At 36.3% G+C, this 20,930-nt stretch overlaps 1 protein-coding gene across 1 annotated transcript in view; it reads left to right on the top strand.

Moving 5' to 3' along the window:
* KHDRBS3 (KH RNA binding domain containing, signal transduction associated 3) overlaps positions 1-20,685 on the top strand; it is an 82,249-nt gene extending 61,564 nt beyond the window's left edge. Inside the window, exons 7-9 of the mRNA XM_084209883.1 lie at positions 1,431-1,513; positions 16,790-16,848; positions 20,132-20,685. Coding sequence (XP_084066009.1) covers positions 1,431-1,513; positions 16,790-16,848; positions 20,132-20,223 — 234 coding nt within the window. The 3' untranslated portion in view covers positions 20,224-20,685. The remainder of the gene's footprint in view (positions 1-1,430; positions 1,514-16,789; positions 16,849-20,131) is intronic.
* The last annotated feature ends 245 nt before the right edge of the window (positions 20,686-20,930 follow it).

The raw sequence follows: 20,930 nt of genomic DNA, 5'->3' as shown, positions 1-20,930 counted from the left end.
TCCTAATCACTGCTGGGAAACAATCATGTGCAGTGATCTAGCAGTGGTGAAGCCCTATTGATAGGCAGGTTGCCTGTTTTCCATAGAAGCGATTTCAAATGACTGGAAAACTTGCTAAAAACTCATAGGAAATTAGGTTTTCTGTCAGTTGTTTTGTGGATGTCACTGCCTTCTGCTATAGCAAGCTGTCAGATTCCCATCATTGGAGATGTTTTCTGCTAGAGTTAGACTATCCATCATTTGTCATTCCTATCTAAATTGATTGATACTGATTGTTAGTTTTGTTTTCTGTCGCTGCTGAAAGATGCTTAAACATTCCATTTGTGAAAATGTTGGCTCTTTCATGAGGATTTATGCTGAATTTATCCTTTAATTGCTAGTGCTGGATACATACTTATTCAGAAAACACCGTTTATATATTTATATGTATATATATATATACACACTCACACATACATATACACATACACACACACATGCATATGTATATGAAGGATGATTCTCCATCTTCAAAGTGTCTTCTCATTAGGTCCTTTTCATCTGGTAACATACTCCTCAATATCCACTGAGGGCTTTGGCATATAGAGACAGGATTTAGATATTAGGATATCCTAGGAATCAATGCAGTAGGTGTGCCTTTTCTACTTTTCCTGTGTTTAGCTCACTTAGGTGTATAATTGGACAAAACAGTAAATTGATGACAGTTCTTCAGATTTGTATAGCTGATCCTTCTCTGTGAAAACACATAATCACTGTCACTTGTTTTTATCTTAAACTTCTATATGGCTGAGGTTAGTAGTTTCTTCAAATTGATTTTCAAATACAGCACTGCTTTGAGAAGAGTGTTACATTGTATACTTAAATAGTGTGACTAATGTGGAGAGAAGAAATCCTTACTTATAGTTTCTTGTTCAGTGCTAAACGCTCACAAGTTGAAGTGTTCAGAGGGCATTCAGAGTAGTAAAATTATCATTCCTGCTAGTCTTATCTCTAGGGAAGTCCTTTCCTATCCAAATTAACATAGAATTGAATTTATTGACCAGAAATAAGTCAGCTACCTAAGTCACTTGTAAAATATTTATTCAGATGTTTTGATTCCTGAGATGATTCCCAGAGCTTTCTTGAAGATCAGTAGTTCAGTCAAACTCAAGAACATGGAGACATGAAATGTTTGTACTGCACAAGCCAGTGTTAACTAAAAAAAAATCTTTCCAAAGCACATTGCCAATAGCTTAAAAAACCTTTAGGGAAATTATGGTCTAAGATTTATAGGTAGGAGTAATCTCAATATTCAGATTTTGCCACTTCATGGCGTACATATTTTATACATACATTTCAGGAGAGTGCTGTCTTTCCCAGGTACAGCTGGGTTGCTGCTCTGTTTCTGGAGTGTGCTTGAAGTTAATATTGCATCTCTTGTGTCCTTTCAGGAGTATGATGATGGCTATGGAGCTGCTTATGATGAACAAAGCTATGATTCCTATGATAACAGCTATAGCACTCAAGCACAAAGGTAAGCCTCCAAATCAGCTGTAACTGCATTTGAAAAATTCTGTGGTTGGCCAGTTAATTTTACTTAGGGTTTTTCAATTTCATCTTAAGCAGTAAAAATTTTATGAGAGGATTTTAGAAATAACCCCCAGGTTACTTGTCTTTAATATCACATAAGTATAAAAGTTAAATTTCTAAGAGGCTGAAAAGAAACAGAAATGAGAACTTGTAATAGTTTTAGTGATGCCAAATCCTAATCAAAGTTTTCAAAAGTTCAGAAAATTCAGGGAAATTTAGTTCAGATTTGTTGTAGAGGGGGCAAATGGGTAAGGAGGGGGGAGGACTAAAAAACAACTTTATAGAAGGTATTAAATTTTCTGAAACACAACTGATTAAATTATCTTACTGCTTTTGCAAAGTTATATTCGAGTATTTTACCTGTATTTGACTGTGAAAAAATCCACCTGTCAGTTTGCTTTACTCTTCTGGGACTCCTTGTGACAAATTTGAATCTCATGTCATTTGTTTTCCTTCTCCCACTTCATTGTCAGCAGTATTTTTAAGCACTTTTGATTTTTTTTTTTTTAATTTTGCTTTCCTAAAGGAGTCATTATTTGGCAACTCCATGAATAACAATATGACCCAACGATGGGAAACATGCTGTGAAGTAAAACTACTTCTTTTATGTGGTTTGAACTTCATGGCAAAAATCTCATTACAAATATAGCAGCTTGGATGATCATCTCCACTTCTGGAAACAGAACTTCTATCTGCCTTTTACTGAGCTGTAATTTATTTTCATTCTTTTTTCCTCAGACCAAGCATTCATAACTTGCTCAATAGTAGATGTTTTAATGTCTTTGACAATGTCCTGAAATTCTATGGCAAAGTTATGACTTGCCTCTGAGGTAGGGTTACTGAGGTTCCTGTTGATAAATCTCTTGTAGTGAATTCAACTGAAAAGTGTATTTGATGCAGATTTATTTTACCTTCTGCTAAATATGTGAGATTTACAATGCAGCTTTATCTGAAATAGTACAGAATTGTTCACAGCAAAGTTGAGAACAAAGCTGTTTACACCTGGCATCTGCTCTTCTGTAGTGTTGTCTCACTTCAGTTTTGTTGTGTAAATGAATATTTTTCTGTGCTCAACAACTTAATCATTGTAAAAAGCATAGTGGGAAATTCAAGTGTCCTTATTGTTGAGAACTAGAATAATGACATTACCTTTGTGTCTGATACTTGGTTCCTACAGACTCTAAGCTTGATAAAAATATGGCTTAAGAAATCTGCAGTGTAGAAACTTCAAAATATGAGACTGTGTAGAGTGTTACATTTTGAGAATAGTTGCTGGTAATGGAATTTTTTCCCCAAAAGACAATTGCCAAAGTAGTCCTCAACATTTCTGTTGGCAATTCTGTTCTGCATTCTTGCTTGTGCTGTAGGTAAATGGGTTTATTGCACACAAACATTTGGACTTCATTACAAAGTCATTTGCCTGATGCAAGATTAAACATTACTTGGATTTGATTTTTTTTTGCCATATTAAGAAAGTTTCCACTGAGATTTTCTTCCTTTGAACTAAAATTAGAAAAAAAGCAAATCTCCCCAGGAATGAAATTGCTCTTTTAAAGGATTAATACATAAGAATATGTATAATATTCTTAGATACATTTGCACATGCTTAGCTGTCTAGAAGGAGATATGTCATAAAATGATTGCTTTATTTTGTATTTTAACCTTTAGTTTCACTATATATATATATATATATATAGCTAGATTTTAATGAATTTTTTACCTTCTTAATGATTATTTGGCATTTTTCCCCTAATTTTATTTAGTGCTCTGTGAAAAAAGAAAACAAATTTTTCACTTGAACTTTTCTCACAGGATATCAACACTTATTTTCTAGCTTGGCAGAAAGATTTTTAGGATGGTATTGGCAGGCAAAAAATAATAACTATAAACAGCCATCTGAGCTACCTAGAGCAGGATTCCTATCTTTAATCTGAATATCAAGTAGTAGGCCATATTGCAAAATATAATTCTGTAACCACCATATTTAATTCTGTAACTTACCATATTTAGGAGCATTACAATGCCCTTTCTATGAAGGAAATCAGGGCAAAATGCGTTGCTTTCATAGTTTAGCTTTAATTATTCTTGATTTTTTTGCCCTCATAAAAAATTGAAAGAAACTGCATTTACACAGGGAGACCAGTGATATATTTAAAAAGCATAATTTGGTGACCAGCATGTGGAAATAATTTACTCTTTCTTTTTCTAAGTTGAAAATAGTCAACTTGAAGTAACAGTATTTCCAGTATTTCTTCTGATATTGATTCCTCTAGAAATACTGTGATATCAGTGGTACTGTGTATTAAAGAGGAAATCTGAGAATTAGGTAGTAAACTGAAAATGAGTTGTCTCATTAAATTACTTGCAGTAGTTTTTAGTACATGACTAAGTCTGAGTGCAGGAGCAGGGCTTAGTGCTCGCAAGTGTACAATGATGATATTTGATATGACAGAAACAGCGAAAATTTTCATTTTTGTTTTAAATATTTGGCTTATTTAGTGATTACTCTGTTAAAGATAGAAACTTGCAATAGAGTCTAAAATATCTTTAGAAATTTTGGAGATCTCTAAGAGGTTGCATGACAGCAAATCTTTTGCTGTGAGTGCACAGGAGTGCATTCTCCAAATTCAATCTTCAGCACCGCACAGTGTGACTCTCCTTTATTGCTCTTTTAATCTGGAAATTTCAAGTGTATTTCCCATAAATGGCCAAATCTGAGTTGGATTAGGATGGTAACATGTTTAGATAAGAAGAATAGGAAACTGTATTTCTGTGCGCATTAAGGTTGTTGAGACTTTGTTTGTTCTGCAAATAAAGTATTCCAATCTACGTACCAGCTTCTTGCTGACACCAAATCATGAGCAGTTAGAAGTTTAATGGTATTTATTTGACATTGTGTGAATGCTTCCTTGGGCCTGGCAAGCTGAAGTTTGAGTTAAAACCTGCCCCAGCACTAACAAGAGAGAGAAATATGAGAATTTTGAGTTATCTATCTTAATGCCCTGTAATCCTATAAAAAAATGTTGTTTTCCTTTAGAGCATTTTATTATCCACTGTTGCTTGTTCATGGAACAAAGCCCCAAATAGAGCTTCAGGATGTCCTTTAACAGAATTATTTTTTATGGTGGAAAAGGCTTAAAACATCCCTTGAAGCTGTACAGTGCTTTACTAGATATCTAATTGGTTTTTAGAAGATTAAATTACATGTATAGTTTTTTGCAGAGGGATTGTATAAACTGGGATGTTTAATAAACTGGATTGTTTAGTCTTGTTATAAAAAACCAAAATGATCTAAGTTTTTTAAAAAAAATGCACTTTCTGAAAATCATAGAATAGCAAATTCTTCATAGAATCATAGAATAGTTTGGGTCGGAAAGGACCTCAAAGATCTTTTAGTTCCAACACTCTGCCATGGGCAGGAAAAACTTCCAGTAGACCAGGGTGCTCCAAGCTCCATCCAACCTGGTCTTGAACACTTCTAGGGATGGAGCATTCCCAAATTCTCCAGCCAGCCTCTGCCAGTGCCTCACCACCCTCACACTAAAGAATTTCTTTATAATATCTAATCTAAATCTCTCCTCTTTTAGTTTAAAGCCATATCCTCTTCTCCTATCACTTCATGCCCCAATATGCAGGGAGGTTTTAGGGTTACATGATATGCAGTCAAGGGCATGTTATGTGGTCAGGAATTCCTTAATAAAATTTCTCCTACATACATATTTATTAATTTCACGTGTACAGTTGTGTGCCAAAAGCCTTGTCAGGATCTTATGGTAAAATATGAATTAGAGTTGTGAAAGCCAAACTCATGACTCCTGGTGCTCATATTTGCCTATGTCAGACACATGTAGTCTTGTCACCAGTATGTATGCATGCTTACACAACTTAGGTCACTCTTAAAGGACTTCTCAAGCCTGCCTAGAATTGTAATTATTTATTTGGATTTATTTCAGAAAGTTGGGGGTGCTTTAATGGCCTGGTGTTAATGCTAAAACAATTTTCTTATGAAAATTCAGCTAATAGTATTGTGGAGGAATCAAGAGGATTTAGTTGGATCTTCATTTAAAACTGTAGTTTAAACATTTTCAGCATGGAAAAACCTAGTTATTTTAAATCTCTGAAACAGGCTTCAAATTGAGCCAAAGTGCTTCTGGTCCCTTAGTGACTCCGTACATGATCTGCACAAGTGTTTGCGAGGACAATAAGGAAATGCGAGGCGAAGGGAAATGGATGCTAATAAATCAATTGTCTCTGTCAGCTCACTGTTTAATGTTCTCTAGAATACATAAGATTTATCACTGAGGAATTGTAGAATAATGGTGGTGTATGGAAACAAAGTCCACCAGGGAGATGTACTACATCATTTGGATTTAGCGCTGCCATCTGCTTAATGGCATTGAGATGACTACAGAGGTACTTATGATCAACCATTCATAGCAGTGACAGATGCTGCAGAGAGTTAACATGCCAGGGAATGAGGTTTGGTGCTGAAATCCAGATTATGTGGCAAGGTTGCTGAGAAAGGGGGGCTGGGTTTCTTACGTCTCCAGTAGCATGAGAGGGTTTACTGTGTGCTTTTAGGTTTACTATTGAGAGGATGGCTAATACAGTTACTGTAGTGCAAATAAGAATGTGGACAAACTCCATCTGTCTGCTTCAGGCACTCAGAAGTTTCAAAGAACTTCTTTAGGCTTGTGTGCTAGCATTTAAAATGGGATACTTTTCCTAGGAAAAAAAGAAAAGGTTTTTCTAGATTTATTTTCAGCCTACAACAGAGATCAGGAGCCTAAACTATAAGAGGAACACTCCGTGTACCTGTATGCCAGTGTCTGGTGAGGGACAGGAATGAATCACTTTCGTAGCAATGTCATTTTGTGTTTAATTATAATTCATAATTTTAAAAGTATTTTAGATCTTCAGTCGAGGTGATCTCACCTTCACTCTGTTGCAAAATTTAATCTAAACACACACATAAAAACCTGAAAATTTGGACTTGGAGAAATTGCTGGATTTGTTTACAGTTTTCTGCATTGTTCTGTGGTTTCCACATCAGCCATTTCACCATTGACTTAAATAGTGTTTCTCAACTGCTCTGTGTGCATATCTAACAATAATTGCTATCACTTCCAATCATACCAAAATGTGATAAATTCAAATCCCTGCAAGTTGCTTGTGAGCCTTGGAGCCAGACAGTCAACCTAATCTGAGCTGAGGGAACTGGCAAATTCTTTTTTGTATACCTAAATTTATTCAGTGCCACTAAATCATTCCGTGTTTATTGCTGATGTGTTGGGAAGTAAGAACTACACACTGCAAATTTTACTTAAATGCATAAAAACATAACTGCCCCTATGGTAAGTCCTAGGCATGTTAAAAACATGGTGTTATGAATTATATAATTGTTCAGGTTGGAAAAGACCTCCAAGATCAAATAAAATTGTCAACCCAGCACCACCATGTTCACCACCAAACCATGTCCCATGTGCCACATCCATACTTTTCAGATTTTCACTGTTTCTTGGGCAGCCTGTTTCAGTGCCTGACCACCCTTTCAGTGAAGGAATTTTTCCCAATATCCAGTATTTCTCACACAGCAGATGACCTTTCCACAGCCTCCTTTCAGGAAGTCGTAGGGAGTGATAAGGTTCCCCCTGAGCCTATTTATCATCCATTACCTTATTTACCATTTATTTCAAAAGTGACTGATTCAAGACAGAAAATTTCTCTGTAATAGGGAAGACTATGCACAAAAACCCTGTGGTGTGAAAGGTTTGAGGAATTTTGTGTTTGGTAGCTTATGGTAGTTACCCAACAATGGAGGGAGAAACTGGATGCTGTGTTGAAAAGGATTTAGAAAAACACTTTGAAATCCAGCAGTGGCCGTTGTTCAACTGATGCTTGAAGAATACATCTAAATTGGTTTGCTAAAATCCTTCAAATCTCTAAGTACTGCTTTTTATATTATTCCAGAGGCATTTTACTTACAAGAGAAGCTGATTCCTGGTATGTAACTCTTGGAAATACCCTCCTCATTTCCCACTAGGAGCTCAAATTTTCAGGTGTTTTTTGAAACTATGCTTAGTAGTCATACAAAAGATGATGACAATCCTGTTTAATAGGAAGATTTTCATGAAGAGCTGAGCATATGGATTTGAAATTGGCTTATGGAGATGTTGCTATTGGTATTTGAGAGTTAATTGCTAACAGTTTGTTTGTGATGCTCAGTGTTTTAAATTTACATTGTTGAGTTTGTCAGCAATCATGCATTTCCAGGATGTATAAATATGCATTATATGCAAATGAGTGTCTGTTACTGTAGTTTTCCAAGATGTAATTCTCTCCATTTTAATGCTTGTAGCTGTTTGTATTTCATGCTTTGACTTATAAATCAAATCAGTCTGCAGGAGTTTGATTTCTGGGGATTGTGCAAAGGGTTGGCATTTTGTGTTGCTGTTGTTTATGAACACCTGGTATGTACCAGAGTGTACTGGAGGTTATAATTCTGTAAAATAAAGCCTTAAAGCATTAGCATAAATAAGCTAATGTAGCTTTTGAATGAAAATCCTGGCATGTAGTTTCCTGCTTAATTTTTGCTCTTACATTATTGAAAGGGATTATTTACTGCAGTTTTCAGATCTATTTTTTCAGGTTTAGATAGATGTTTTCCTTTTAATTACATGTTAAGATGTGACAAGGTAAACTATTCAGAAGTGCCTCAGTAGCAAAGATAGTTTTAATTGTGAATCTAGTGTATTTTCTTAAATTGATTTACAGAAATCTACTCTGAAATGGCAGTAAAAAGAAATATGACTAAGATGATTCAGCTGTAGTGATGGAAAAAACACAAGCATACCTCATGGTGCACTCATAAAACTGGAAAAGGTTTTTTGAATCCTCATGGTGATATTGGTAGATGGCTTCACTGTTTAATAAATTTTAGGATTAGTCTTCATCTGTACTAATTATAAAACAAATCAAATTCATTTGGTTTTCTTCCTGATTTTGCTATTAAATTTAAATGTGTCTGTGCCTCCTTATTTAGGAAACAAGTAAAAATGCATTTGAAAATAAATTTAGAAAACTGCTAGAAAAACTAATATGCAAGTGCTATAGTAGTAAAAAAAAAACCCAGTAACATCAAATTACAAGTATTTAGGAATCCAGAAAAGTCATTATTTAATAAAACTATATTAATTTTGCATGACTGGTTTAATTTTACTTTGGTGATTTTGCAGCATCTTAAACTTGGTGGTTGAATTCTACCATACAATTAAAGAGGATTAGTAGTCAGTAGCATTTTGAATTTTTTTCCTTGACTGATTATAGAAGTGAAAACATGACGAAGGTAAAGGTCAAAGTGGATCTTCCAAATCCAAAATAGGAAAAAAAATAATTTACAGGGAATACTTTTGAACTTGAAGTGCTGTGTTGTACCTGTTAGTGTAACTTAGTGGAATCAGTCGTAGTTAAAAAAAATCTTAATTACAGGAAGGCTTTGAATTAATTATAGTTTGTTTTAAAAATAAGGTTCTTTAAGCTTGGAGGTAACAAAGAAAAAGGGAGAATACCCAGTTGCCAGACATCAGCAGGATGCTGTAGAAATGTGCTGGATATATGGGCTTTGGAGACAGAACATGGATAATCAATCTTACAAATTAAAGTTATTCATTTAGAAAGGACTTCTCAAACATCTCACATTATAATTAACTTTCCAGCAGTTTGATTAAGGGATACAAACATGAGGAAAAGAGACTACATATTCTCTCCAGATTAGAAAGGACATCTTAAATTTACATTTGCAGACTAGAGAATGACATACAGATATATAGATAGATATATATAAGGAAGACTTTCTTTTTTTCCTGGTGTGGGGTGAAGAAGGAGCTTCCCTAGAAACTCACACTTGGAGGCCAGTGCCTATTAGCTGAATGAGGAATCAGGCTGCATCAGCTCAGAACATATTTTTGTCACAGAACATGTTTTTGTAGATGAAGATTTGACACTGTTTTGCTGGTTGACAGTCAACACACTTTGGCTGCTTAGTAGCAGTAATTGAAAGTTGCAGTTTTCTCTCTGAGTACCCTGTTGTACTCAGTTTGCTTTTCAAGGGAAGAAGAATCTTCCTTCTTTCTGTTGCTAAGGAAATACCTACTTAATTGGGCAACTAAAGATGGAGATGGTTGCAGGAAAACTTTATAATGGTCTTAATTGTTGGTCCTTGCATTTTATTTCAGTAGAAGTATTGAGGGCTGTAAATTGTGCTTTTAAGCACGATTTTGATATAGTTCAGGTATAGATGATGAAAAATAATGTCTTACTAACCATCACAACCACATTTATCTTGGTGTAATTGTGTCATGAGTGCTGTATGTAAAGAACCTGAAATATGAGTATGGATAGAAGTAGTGGAGCTCACATGTGGCCAAGTAATGAGTCCTTGCACTTAAATGGATTGAATTGTCCTTAGGAGGGTGAGTCCTGCCTTGCTGTACTTGGAGAGGCAAGGTTTGGACCCTGCTGGTGCAAAGGATATTAGGGAAGTACTGGAAAGATCTTGAACATGGTAAAGCTTATGATTATGCAGCCCTGAAAACAAATAAACCTGAACTTTCTTTTACCAAATGTATTCCTTGATGGCACTTTCATTATTTTTGAATTACATAAAACCAGGATGGAATGATAGCTTTTCTCTCAAATGTTCTTCAATTTTAACTTGTAAGGCCCCAATTTTTAGAAAGGTGTTGAAAGTTGTACTGTTCCTTCAGTAAATTAAAAGTATAAGATGATATGATGTGTATCTTCTGGAGCAGTATTTGTGCTGATGGAATGGTGACAAACCACCTGTCCCCTTTTTGAGGACAGTGTGTTTGTTAGAGGCAGTGTTGTCTTGTACTCCAGTTTTGTACTCCAGTGACAAGTGTCATCATTTTGGATCTCTGACAACAACATATGCAGAACTTGGGGGTGACTAAGAATTACCTGGAATAATACCCCAGATCTTTCCAGTATTGCAGTGAATAGTCTAAGGAAGTTTTGGCTGATATCTCTCAGCTCTTTGCTGGGCCGCTTCCACTGCCCAGAGTAATTTGTCTTTTTAGAGAGAGAGAGGGAAGAAAACATCTTTTTTTCTGATGTTAATGTTGTCATGTCTTTTTTCTCCATTTAGCAGCTGAAAGATGATTGGTACACACCTGGATAGTTAAAGAGTTCAAGTTTAGCTTCCTATGGTAGCAGTTCACAACCTGCTTTGCCAAGTAGACAGATGAGGTGTTGGGTGTCTGGGGCTTGGTACTAATTCACCAGCCAAACCAAAATGCTGAATTTATGCAACCTGAGGTTTTAGTTTTTCTGCCCGTACTTTCTTATTTAATGTTGTGATTTTTTGACATTAGTAGGGTTTCTCATGTTCAGAGATGTTTGGTTGCTTTGTTCTATTCATAGTTCCAAGGTAAAGCTGTAGCTCCGGCTGCTGCTCTTACTGAGAAATCTTATTTGTACCATGTGCTTTAGTCACCTTTTAATTGGCATTTTCCTTTCCTCTCTTGAGAGCTGGCACATGAGAATGTAGCCTGGAAAGACTAATTGAGTTGAGACAGCAATAAGTGGACATTTCAGGTGGTAAAACTGCTCTAGGCAACTGTGTAGAGTTCTGCTAGAAATACCTAATAGATCTGTGCCTGATAGTAGCACCAGAATGCAGATGCCTCTGAGGACATTTCACTATTCAAAAGTGACATTTTTCATTTCTGCCATAAAAAGTAATTCCTAAATAGTAAAAGCTAATGGGATCATAGAGAGGGCACTCTGGTCACCTTTTAGGGTTTCAGGTAACAGATCTGCTGTTTGTATGAGCCATTTGAGAGTACAATAGGCTATAATTCAGGGAAAATTGTGTCATTTTCCTGTATTTTATAAAGCATTCATGTAGGGGTCTCAGTTGTTTTCTGAGATCATTATCTCTTTGACAGATATAAACTGACCTGCAAGGATAAAAATATGTACTACTAAGTAGCAGCAGAACTGAGGAATAACTAAAAATTTATCTACAAGGTGCAAGCAGAGATGTGGGACCCCTCTTGATACTCTGGATTTCTGCTGTCTCGCTGTAAGCTGGGTTCCATAATAGGGTGTTCTAGTGATCCACAGAAGCATTGAGAACATCTCCCCAATGTTTGAGACATTACAGAGTTATGAGAAGCTTCACTGCAGTGATTGTTTTCTTGGATGCTCTTCCTGTTTGCTGTTGACAGATGCTTTTTGCTATCAGAAGTTGCTGAGCATGAAGATCTGACAGGAATGATGGAAAGAGTTTTCTTCAGATGTGATCATATCCTTATGGAAGAGTTTTTTTCAGATGTGATCATATCAGTCAGGGTCTATCATATAAGAACAGTTGCTAGAGAGATCCTCATTTGCTTTTTCTATTTTATTGTTCTGTGCAGCTCTGGGTGGAAGCACAAAGGATGGTGCTTGTTGGAGCTTCCCTTGGCACAAAAGAAAACCTTGGTGTTTGCAAGGCTTTTGTTGTCACTCTCTGAAACTGCCCTGGTTTCTGCCTAAAGGGATCAAAATTACTTTTGATACTCATGTGAAAAAGCCAACATTTTGGTCAGTTTTCCCTAATAAGCATTACTGGAAGCTGAACTGTTGGCCAAGGCTGTTTTTCATCAGAAGCCAAAGAAAGTTTCAGATCACTTGGTGCTTATACCAGGCTTGTCAGTGCTTAAGTCTGGGATTTTCCAGTAAACTAGGAGCTTTCAGTCAGAGACCTTTTAATCTTCCCTTAGCAAGCAGGCTCCCTGCCTCACTGCTTCTGTTTCAAACACAGAAATATCATAATGGCCATTCTAAAAGAAGCTTGTATCAAATGTAACGAGCTGTGGCAATCACATTAATTAAGTGCAATATATTTTTACTACCTTTGTGCATTTCTGGAAGTACACTTGGACTGTGTGGTTGATGTGCCTGTTTTAGGCTTTTCCCAAAAATAGCCTAGTGACCTCTTCTGATACAGAATCACAGGATCATTAAGGTTGGAAAAGATCTCCCAAGACGAGTCCAATTTTTGACCAAACACCATCATGTCAACTAAACCACAGCACTCAGAGCCACACCCAGACATTTCTTGAACACTTCCTGGGATGGTGGCTCCACCACCTCCCTCAACAGTTCATCCCAATGCCTGACCACCTTTTCAGTGCAGAAATTCTATCTGATGTCCAACCTGAGTCTCCCCTTGAGGGACATTTTGAGGCCATTTCCTCTCATCCTGTCTCGAGTTGCCTGGGAGAAGAGACCCACCTCCCCCAGGGAACAATATCTTTCTTTTCAGGAGCAATAAGGCTCAGGCTCTCCCCTGAGCCTCCTTTTCTCCAGGCTTATGGCTAAACACACCCATCTCCCTCAGCTGCCCCTCACAGGACTGGCTTTCCAGACCCTTCCCAGCTCTGCTGTCCTTCTCTGGACACACTCTGATGCCTCAATGTCTGTCTTGTGCTGAGGGACCCATGAGAGGTGGGTTGAAACTACTGCTGATATCTGTCCTAGGAGAATATTCCAGTGTCCCTAGGCAGAATAACCTAATGGTTAATGAAGTATAAAAGGTAAAATTCCTTAAGACTTCACCATCATGTTGAGAGCAGTTATTCCTATTTGGTTTTTGTAAACATTTGTTCTATTATGGTTCATCAAGATATTTTCAGAAACAAATCAGCTTGGTAGAAAGGCCTGAGAAATTGAGGTCATTTTTCATAGGGCCTTTGAAGGCTTATGCTGAATACCTCTAAATTAAAGTATTTTAAGATACTTCTCACAGTAATTCTAGGGAAATGGCAGGAAGCTTCCCAGTCCTCTAGTTTACTAAATAAAGCCATAGAGAAGCATTTCTGTTTCATCAGTGCTGCTGTGCTAGGATCTGAGCTTGCTCCTTTCTGTCTGAAGCTTTTTCTCTTAACACAGAAAACAGGCTCTTCCCCTGGCCTTACTTACACTATTTAAGCCTCATTTCACACATCCTCTGAACATTGTAGGATTACTGCCCAGCCCTCAGCAATTAGAAACAACATACTTAAATTCATTGTTGTTTTCTAATCCTTCCGTAGCATTAAGTGGCTTCAAGTTTTTATGCTGACATGGAAAATCAAAGCAATTTCTGTTTGCCATCACTGTCTTCTCTCTTGTCAGCCCAAAGCCATTATGCTGGAATGGGAATACAAAAGAAGCTAAAAAGAGGGGATATAAGCAAAAGGTCTGTGTGTACAAAAGATCTGAATCACAGCTGATACTGCAGTGTTAATTGCACTTGTACCATTTACTTGATTATTAGGAAGTTGCTTGACAACAGAGCCGGATACAGCATGTAATCCAATTATTTATCTAAAGAAGTAGATGCATAGAAGATGAGGAAAAATAAAGAAAGTGATTTCATGAAAACAATTCACATGTGAAAACAAAAGAACTCCAAGCAGAGTCCATGACTAATTTTGTTGGGTTCAAAAGGGAAGAATCCATGTGATGTTTTCTCCTTTGTTTTGTGAAAAGAGGTCGTCACATGAGATAAAGAAGAAAATTACCTGAGTTTGTGGATTTTTATTTTCTTTTTACATTTCTATGAGACAAAATGAAGAGGAGCAATCTGAGCTACCTGGTTAGTGGAAGGTGTCCCTGCCAATGGAATTAGGTGATGTTTGTGGTCCCTTCCAACCCAAGCCTTCCTGTGATTCTGTGAAAAGGCCTTTCCTTGCAGTATAAGTCCATTAAGGGAAATAAAAAGCTTAATATTCTTCAGTCAGACTGCTAAGGTGTCAGAGAATATATATAACAGAGTCTAAATGTAAAGGATGATTTTAAAGCAAAAATGTATATCATATCTTCTGTCCACAGGAAGAATTATTTAATGTAGCTACTGAAGTCTTTGCAGCAGAAATGACCTCAACAATCTCAGTTATCTCAGTTAATGAGTTAAAATGCACAATTTAGAAGTTTAGTATTGCTTCAGGGTGCTTTGAATAAGCCTGCTTTTTGCAGGCAGTTGCTTTGAAACAAAATACAATTCTATAAGCTGTGGGTTCATACACAGCATTAGAATTTTCTGTAATCCTAAAAAAACTCAAAAAAGCCCATTAGTGTCAGTCTTGGTTGTGAGCACCATGGAATATTCAGACTCTTAACCAAATAATTTTTTAATTTTTTAATTTTTTTTTCTTGTTTTTCCCCACCCAGACCTCCTTACAACCACCTGTATGTACCCTATGTACCCTTTTCTTTGGGTCTTGAGGTTTTCTCTTCTGAAGCTTTGGGTTTGTTTAACACAGAGCTGACTGGAGAATGTTGGCATTCTTCACAGAACATGAATGAAGTTGAGCAGGGAGTACTGAATTGCACTGGGCAAGTTTCCTTCCCATTGTACCTTGTACTTTTCAAACAGATTATTAATTTTGAAGGGTTCATCTGTTAATAAAGATGAGTTGTATATATACTTTCAGTATAAGTGAAAGGTTCCTTCCTTTCTGATGTTTATTTGTTTTGCAGTTTGTGTGCTGTGAAGTGAGTCATTTTTTTGTTTAATAGATGTATTAGATCTATGAAATGAGACTCCACAAAGTCATTCTGACAGGATTGACAGATACAGGGATGGAGCTCAGCTGCTTTAGACTTCTAAACTAGATCACAGTCTTAAAATAAATAAGTTCAATGTGGAGGGATAGTGAATGTCAGTTTTCAGTTCATTTTCAGAATAAAGACTTTTATTACTGACTGCTGCAGGGAAAAAAAATACTTCTCATTCAAACTTTACCTTTATTCTGGGATCCTCATCACCTGAGAAACTATAGAGAAAAGGTTTTGTAGGGTTAGTTCTTTGTGGATCTTCAAAGTTCAGTTGGTTAAGTTTTTGCTTAGGAAGCATTATACCAGCAATGAAAAGCACTCACCCAGGCTTTTTAGATATGCATTTGCACGTACCAAAACTAGTTTTTTTTCTGTGCTGGTTATTTTGAGGAGTTTAAAATGTTTAGTTTAAGGGAAAAAAAAAAAAAGAAACCAAAAATAAACACAAACAACTCAAGCACAACAAAGTCTTTTTTCAGTTCAGAAGTAATTGTGATGTGTTGTTTGTTTTATATAAATGCTTTACCTGCTAATTCATGTTAAGGCTATAAATTGTTTATTTTCACTCTGGTGTTTATTTTGTTAGCAATCAATCTAATGTTAGGAACATTTTGTCAATATCAGTAATTACTTGCTAGTGATCATATATTAGTGATTTCCTTCTCACTCAGGAGGTGATTCTATGAAAAGGTCTTTCCTTGCAGAATAAATCCATTAAGGGAAATAAAAAGTTTAAGAGTCTTCTGATCTGGCAGCATCATTTCATAGAGTATTTTCCAAATATTGTCAGCTCTGAGTCTGGCTGTGGTTAGAAAGAAAAGGAAAAGAACTATTTTGGCACTTCTTTTCATATCCTACAAACTGTGTTAGACTACACTTAGGTAGACTTGGATGAAATACAAAAGCATAATGGAGTGGTGTGTAATAAGGGCTGTTCTTCAGTTTCCATTCAGGGGTCTTAATGCAAATATAAAAACCCTTATGAAAGGGAGGACTGTTTTAGGCCATGATTATGGTATTCATCCACACTTCTGAATCCTAGCAAGTACAGATTTCATCTTTTAACGTAGTTCCTGTTGTCATTTCTTCCTGTTAAAATGATAGCCTTTAACTTTGTGTTCTGCTGTCTTGTTTTGAAGACACTGGAACTTGTACACTCACAGCAGCTGTATAACCTTCCAATCACCAAATATTTGCCTTTTATTGCATTCTTATCAATGAATTTGAAGTTGTAAAAGCAAAATATTAGTAAATGATGACAAGGAATTTATAAGATGAATTAATTGGTTCATTACTTACATCTCCATTTTTTTTTCATTAACACTTGTAAGATCTTTAACTTTCACAGCTATAATTTTAAATGGAAAATTCCCACATCCATATTTACAATGTGGATGAGTAGCCAAGTGATGGAAAAAGAAGTCCTGAATTAAATTAAATATAGCTTCTAATCAATAAACAAGCAGGACCTCAGTTGTCACTGCCACATGGATACTTACCTTTCTTAGGGCATGTGCTATATCCTTTGAGTTCTCTTTTCAGAGGTAGAATGTGTAATGATTTCTTCTCATGTTTTCTTTCCTGCTCTCTCCATGCCCCTCCTGCCCTGCAGTGGAGCAGATTACTACGACTATGGCCACGGACTGAGTGAAGACGCCTATGACTCCTACGGTGAGTGCCTTTATCAGTTCAATCATGCAGCAGCAGATCTTGGGGGGAAAAAAATCATAATGAAAGGACAATTTTGGTGAGGCAAGGCTCAGTCCTGCAGCAGGCAATGGCTGCTCAGGGATTTCTGAGATGTCACAGAGCTCCTCATGTGCTTATGGAGAAAAATGCCCTCTATGGTGTGTTAGCTAAAGCAGTCATGGGAAACTAAAACCAAAGATGTCGAGAAAATAAAACTTAAATCGTGATGCATGCTGCCTTTTCATGTCACATTCAATAAGATTTGAAGAAAAAAAATGGGGGTGGAGGACCTCTTTCCAGGAACTTTTGGCTGCCAAGAGCAAATGCTTGTGGTGTGGCGCAGCTTGCATTGAGACTTGGTACAAGGTAGGAATCTGCTGAAGCTCCCAGCTGAATTAGAGCCTAATTGAGTGTGGTTTAGCCTTGTATGGTCCTTTTGTTTTAATTCATTTTCATGCATCAGTCCTGGGAAATCAAGCAGGGAGTCATTATGTAAAGGTTAGGGAAGCACTTTAGGTAGCTAATAGATATGAGGGCAGGGGGTTACTCTGTATCGAGACAAAACAATGCATAAAAAAGCAAAAAAAACATATGCCAGTTGTAAAGATCACATTTTTTTCTTTTTTTTTTTTAATATACAGGTGTGATAGTGACAGGTTTAATTAAAGAAATCTGTTACGGGTTAGAAGCATAAAGCATTTTAAAAGGCACTTTCGATTAAGTGATAAATGTTAAGTCCCTGGCTAGAGATCAGAGAAATACAATTGAGGTCTCTCAAATCTCAAACATTTGAGGGTTGTTAGTAACCTGTGTAAAAATGTGATTCTGAGTAAGGAATGCTTCAATGACTTTGGGGCTCTACTTGAAATTTTCCAAGGTCTATTTCTTTAACTCCATGTGGAAGTGCTTCCTGCTTGAAACTAAAATGACCTATACTAAGTTGTGATAAATGCACCTAATGCAGTAGTTTGCCCAGCATATTTGCTTAAACTAATTCTTTTCTTAAGGAGAAAGTTCATCAAAAGAAGAGGTCACTTGAAATTCCTCTGTCCCCCAGCACTTTCAGGTGTTGATAGATATGTAGCTTAAGTCATTATTTCAGCATTAAAATAAACTGTTTGCCATTATAAACCTGATATTTCTAAGACTATTTCAGTAATGCAAAATTGATGGGGGAAAAAATGTATGAAACTGCTTAATGTAGATAGACTGATGGGGAAAGATATTGATTGCAATATTTAAGGTTGAAAATATGGATTTTTCATTTCTTTTGCATTTAAAAATGGTTTTCTATTTATCAAAGCGCAGCCACTCAGAATATTAAGTGATGTATTTATTCATGTTGAAAGAAAGACTCTGAATACCTTGAAGAATGATTATGGGTTGCTGCCACCGTAATTTTTGCACATATAAATAGTTACACACTTTATTTCTCAAGTATATCCCTTAAAATCAGAGTTAGATATTAATAACCATCTTCACTATATGTAAAGAACATTAGATGCCTCAAAATAAATAACACTGCCTAGTGAGCAGGTAGTTGTCTAGTGCTGGCTTGGAGAAAATTCAGATTCCCAGGTGGTATCTCAACTTTTCCTTTGAGAAACTGAGATGACAATCCAGAGGATGTAGGAAGAATATCAGTGTTTTTAAGATTCAGAGCCCTAAACAGCACCAAAATGAAAACTGAGAAACAGTAAGATAACTCTTTACCCTGCTGATTTGTTCAAGGGCTTGAGAAAGAGCAAGTATTCCCTTGAAGCTGTAACCAAGACTTCTCTTTTAATTTCATCAGTTCTTGCAGCAGTGTTTAAAAGCTAGGATATTTTTAATTCCTACCTCTCAGTCAGCTGCCAGTACTATTAGGCTCAGGGTCTTTTTCTTTTTTAATGTAAATCTTGCTTTCTGTGTGATGAAGAAGCACAAGAGGTTGTTACCAGATGCCCCTGGAAATCGCCTGAGGTGAAAGTTTAATTCATTCAGCCTTACACCAAATTTGAACTTGTTCCTTTTACCTCCTAGGCAAATGTCCTGACCACCTGGGTCTGATTTATAGCCTGGACTCTGCAGGCAGCCACCTACCACCTACATTATTAAAAAGTAGTTAGGATGAGGCTTCTACAAAGGGATTGTGAAACTGAATCCTTGACATATGGGATCCTTGTCATCTAATTTCAGATATCTCATGTCAGAGCAAGTTACCTCAGCATTCAAATTGCAGGAGTTCTTTGAGTTCTTTTTCTTTTTTTTTTTTTTTAAGGTAAAGTGATGTCTGTGTTTATTCTAACTTACATTTGGATTCTGCCTTTAGTTTCTGGATTGCATTGGGTTCACTGGAGCACCTGTCTATTTAGGGCAGGGCACTTCAGCAAAAATAAGTATGGAGACACACTGCTTTAATGTGTGTTTTCTTTTGGGGATTTTCTTTAGTGCTGCTTTTTTATTTTTGTTCTCTCATATGTGACATAGTACTCTGATTGTTTACATCACTGAAGTGTACCTAAGTACTGTTTCCTTATACTCTGCATTTTGCAACTGCCTGGCATAGTAGGTCTTACTCTCATTTAAGATAATAATTTTTCCTACTTTTTAAAAATATTTATTAGCATTAAAAGTATGAATCATTAAATACAGCACAAGCTTTTTTTTTTTACAAGCTTACTTTATAGCCAAAATTCAAACAACCAATATTACTTGTCCTTTTAATATTTTTTTTTAAATCTGCCCTCCTATTTCTAGAATATTAGAGGAGGTGGATGTTTACCTCCAGAGAAATGGAATATTGGCCCGAGCACGTTAAAAGCCACAGGTGTTTGTAGTGATACTCTAGTGATACTAGGGGCTTGGTTTGCATGTTTGAATTAGGCCTAAATTGGCACTGATGCAGAGAAACTTATTTCTGAGGGCAGCTTATTTCCTTATACATAATTCATACCTTCCATTCATTTCATCCCATTGCAATTATTGGTTTGTCTGCTACAGGAGCTGACATTTCTGTGCATTTGCAACAAGCAGGTCCAGCTGAATTTCCACAGCTGTAAATATTTTGGCCATTAGCCTCTCATGTTCCCTGCTCCTGTGTGCTGAGAAATCACTGTGGGATAGCTCAGATGTGCTGTACCCAGATTTCTTGTTTCAAGCGTTAGACTTGTGCACCTTGGTTTCTGTCAACAGAATGTGGCTGTTTCATTCACAGATCAGAAAACTTACATTCAGCATCTGAGAATGTTGGAAGGGCTCTGACCATATTTTCTTTCCCTTGTAGGGCAAGAAGAATGGACCAACTCACGACACAAGACACCTTCTGCAAGGACAACAAAAGGAGTCTACAGAGACCAGCCATATGCCAGATACTGATTGTACTGTCTGATGTTGTGAAATATCCAATCTCCACCAGTCCTGTATACTGTTCAAAGTAATTTTTTCTATGAACAATCCCTTTTTATTAACTCAAAGTGCATAAAATTCTGAATGGATGGACTGAACTTTAAACATTTTGTTGAAAGAACAACCTGGACAGAAAGATATGTAAAACAAGGAACTTTGTTATTTCCAAACTGTGTTTGAAAAAATAGGTGATCAAAAAAATAACCTTTGATTAACTAGTGTTAAACAAAAAATAGGTTTACTAAATACGTTAGTCCATTCTTTTTAACATAAGTGTAACCTTTTATTTTAAAGGTTTTCAACAATTTAGTTTTTAGCTTTTATTTTCAGCCATTTGCTAGATTTTCTCTTTGCAAACATGCGTAAAAAGGGAAGCAAACTACAAATGCGAATAATGTGGTATTTTGTAACTCAAGTCTTGAAATGTTCTGTAGTGTTAAGCAAAGTTTTACCCTTGCTTGATACTAAATAAACTTTTGAAAGAAAATCAGTGTGTGTGAGATTAATTTTATGCTTTATCTTATAATAAAACTTCATAAATAGTAGTAAACAGGGAGAAGTGTTTAACAGTGATCAGCATAAAAGGCTCATATTAAACATTGTGCAACTTCTTTTAAAACAAAATGGTTTAAACCTAAATGTATCTCTCTATATACTCACAGTAGATATAAATGCTG

The sequence above is a fragment of the Fringilla coelebs genome, assembly GCF_963513975.1.
Source record: "Fringilla coelebs genome assembly, chromosome: 1".
Lineage (NCBI taxonomy): Eukaryota > Metazoa > Chordata > Aves > Passeriformes > Fringillidae > Fringilla > Fringilla coelebs.
Note: the sequence above shows the minus strand (reverse complement) of the source record. Positions and strands in the feature narration are given on the sequence as shown.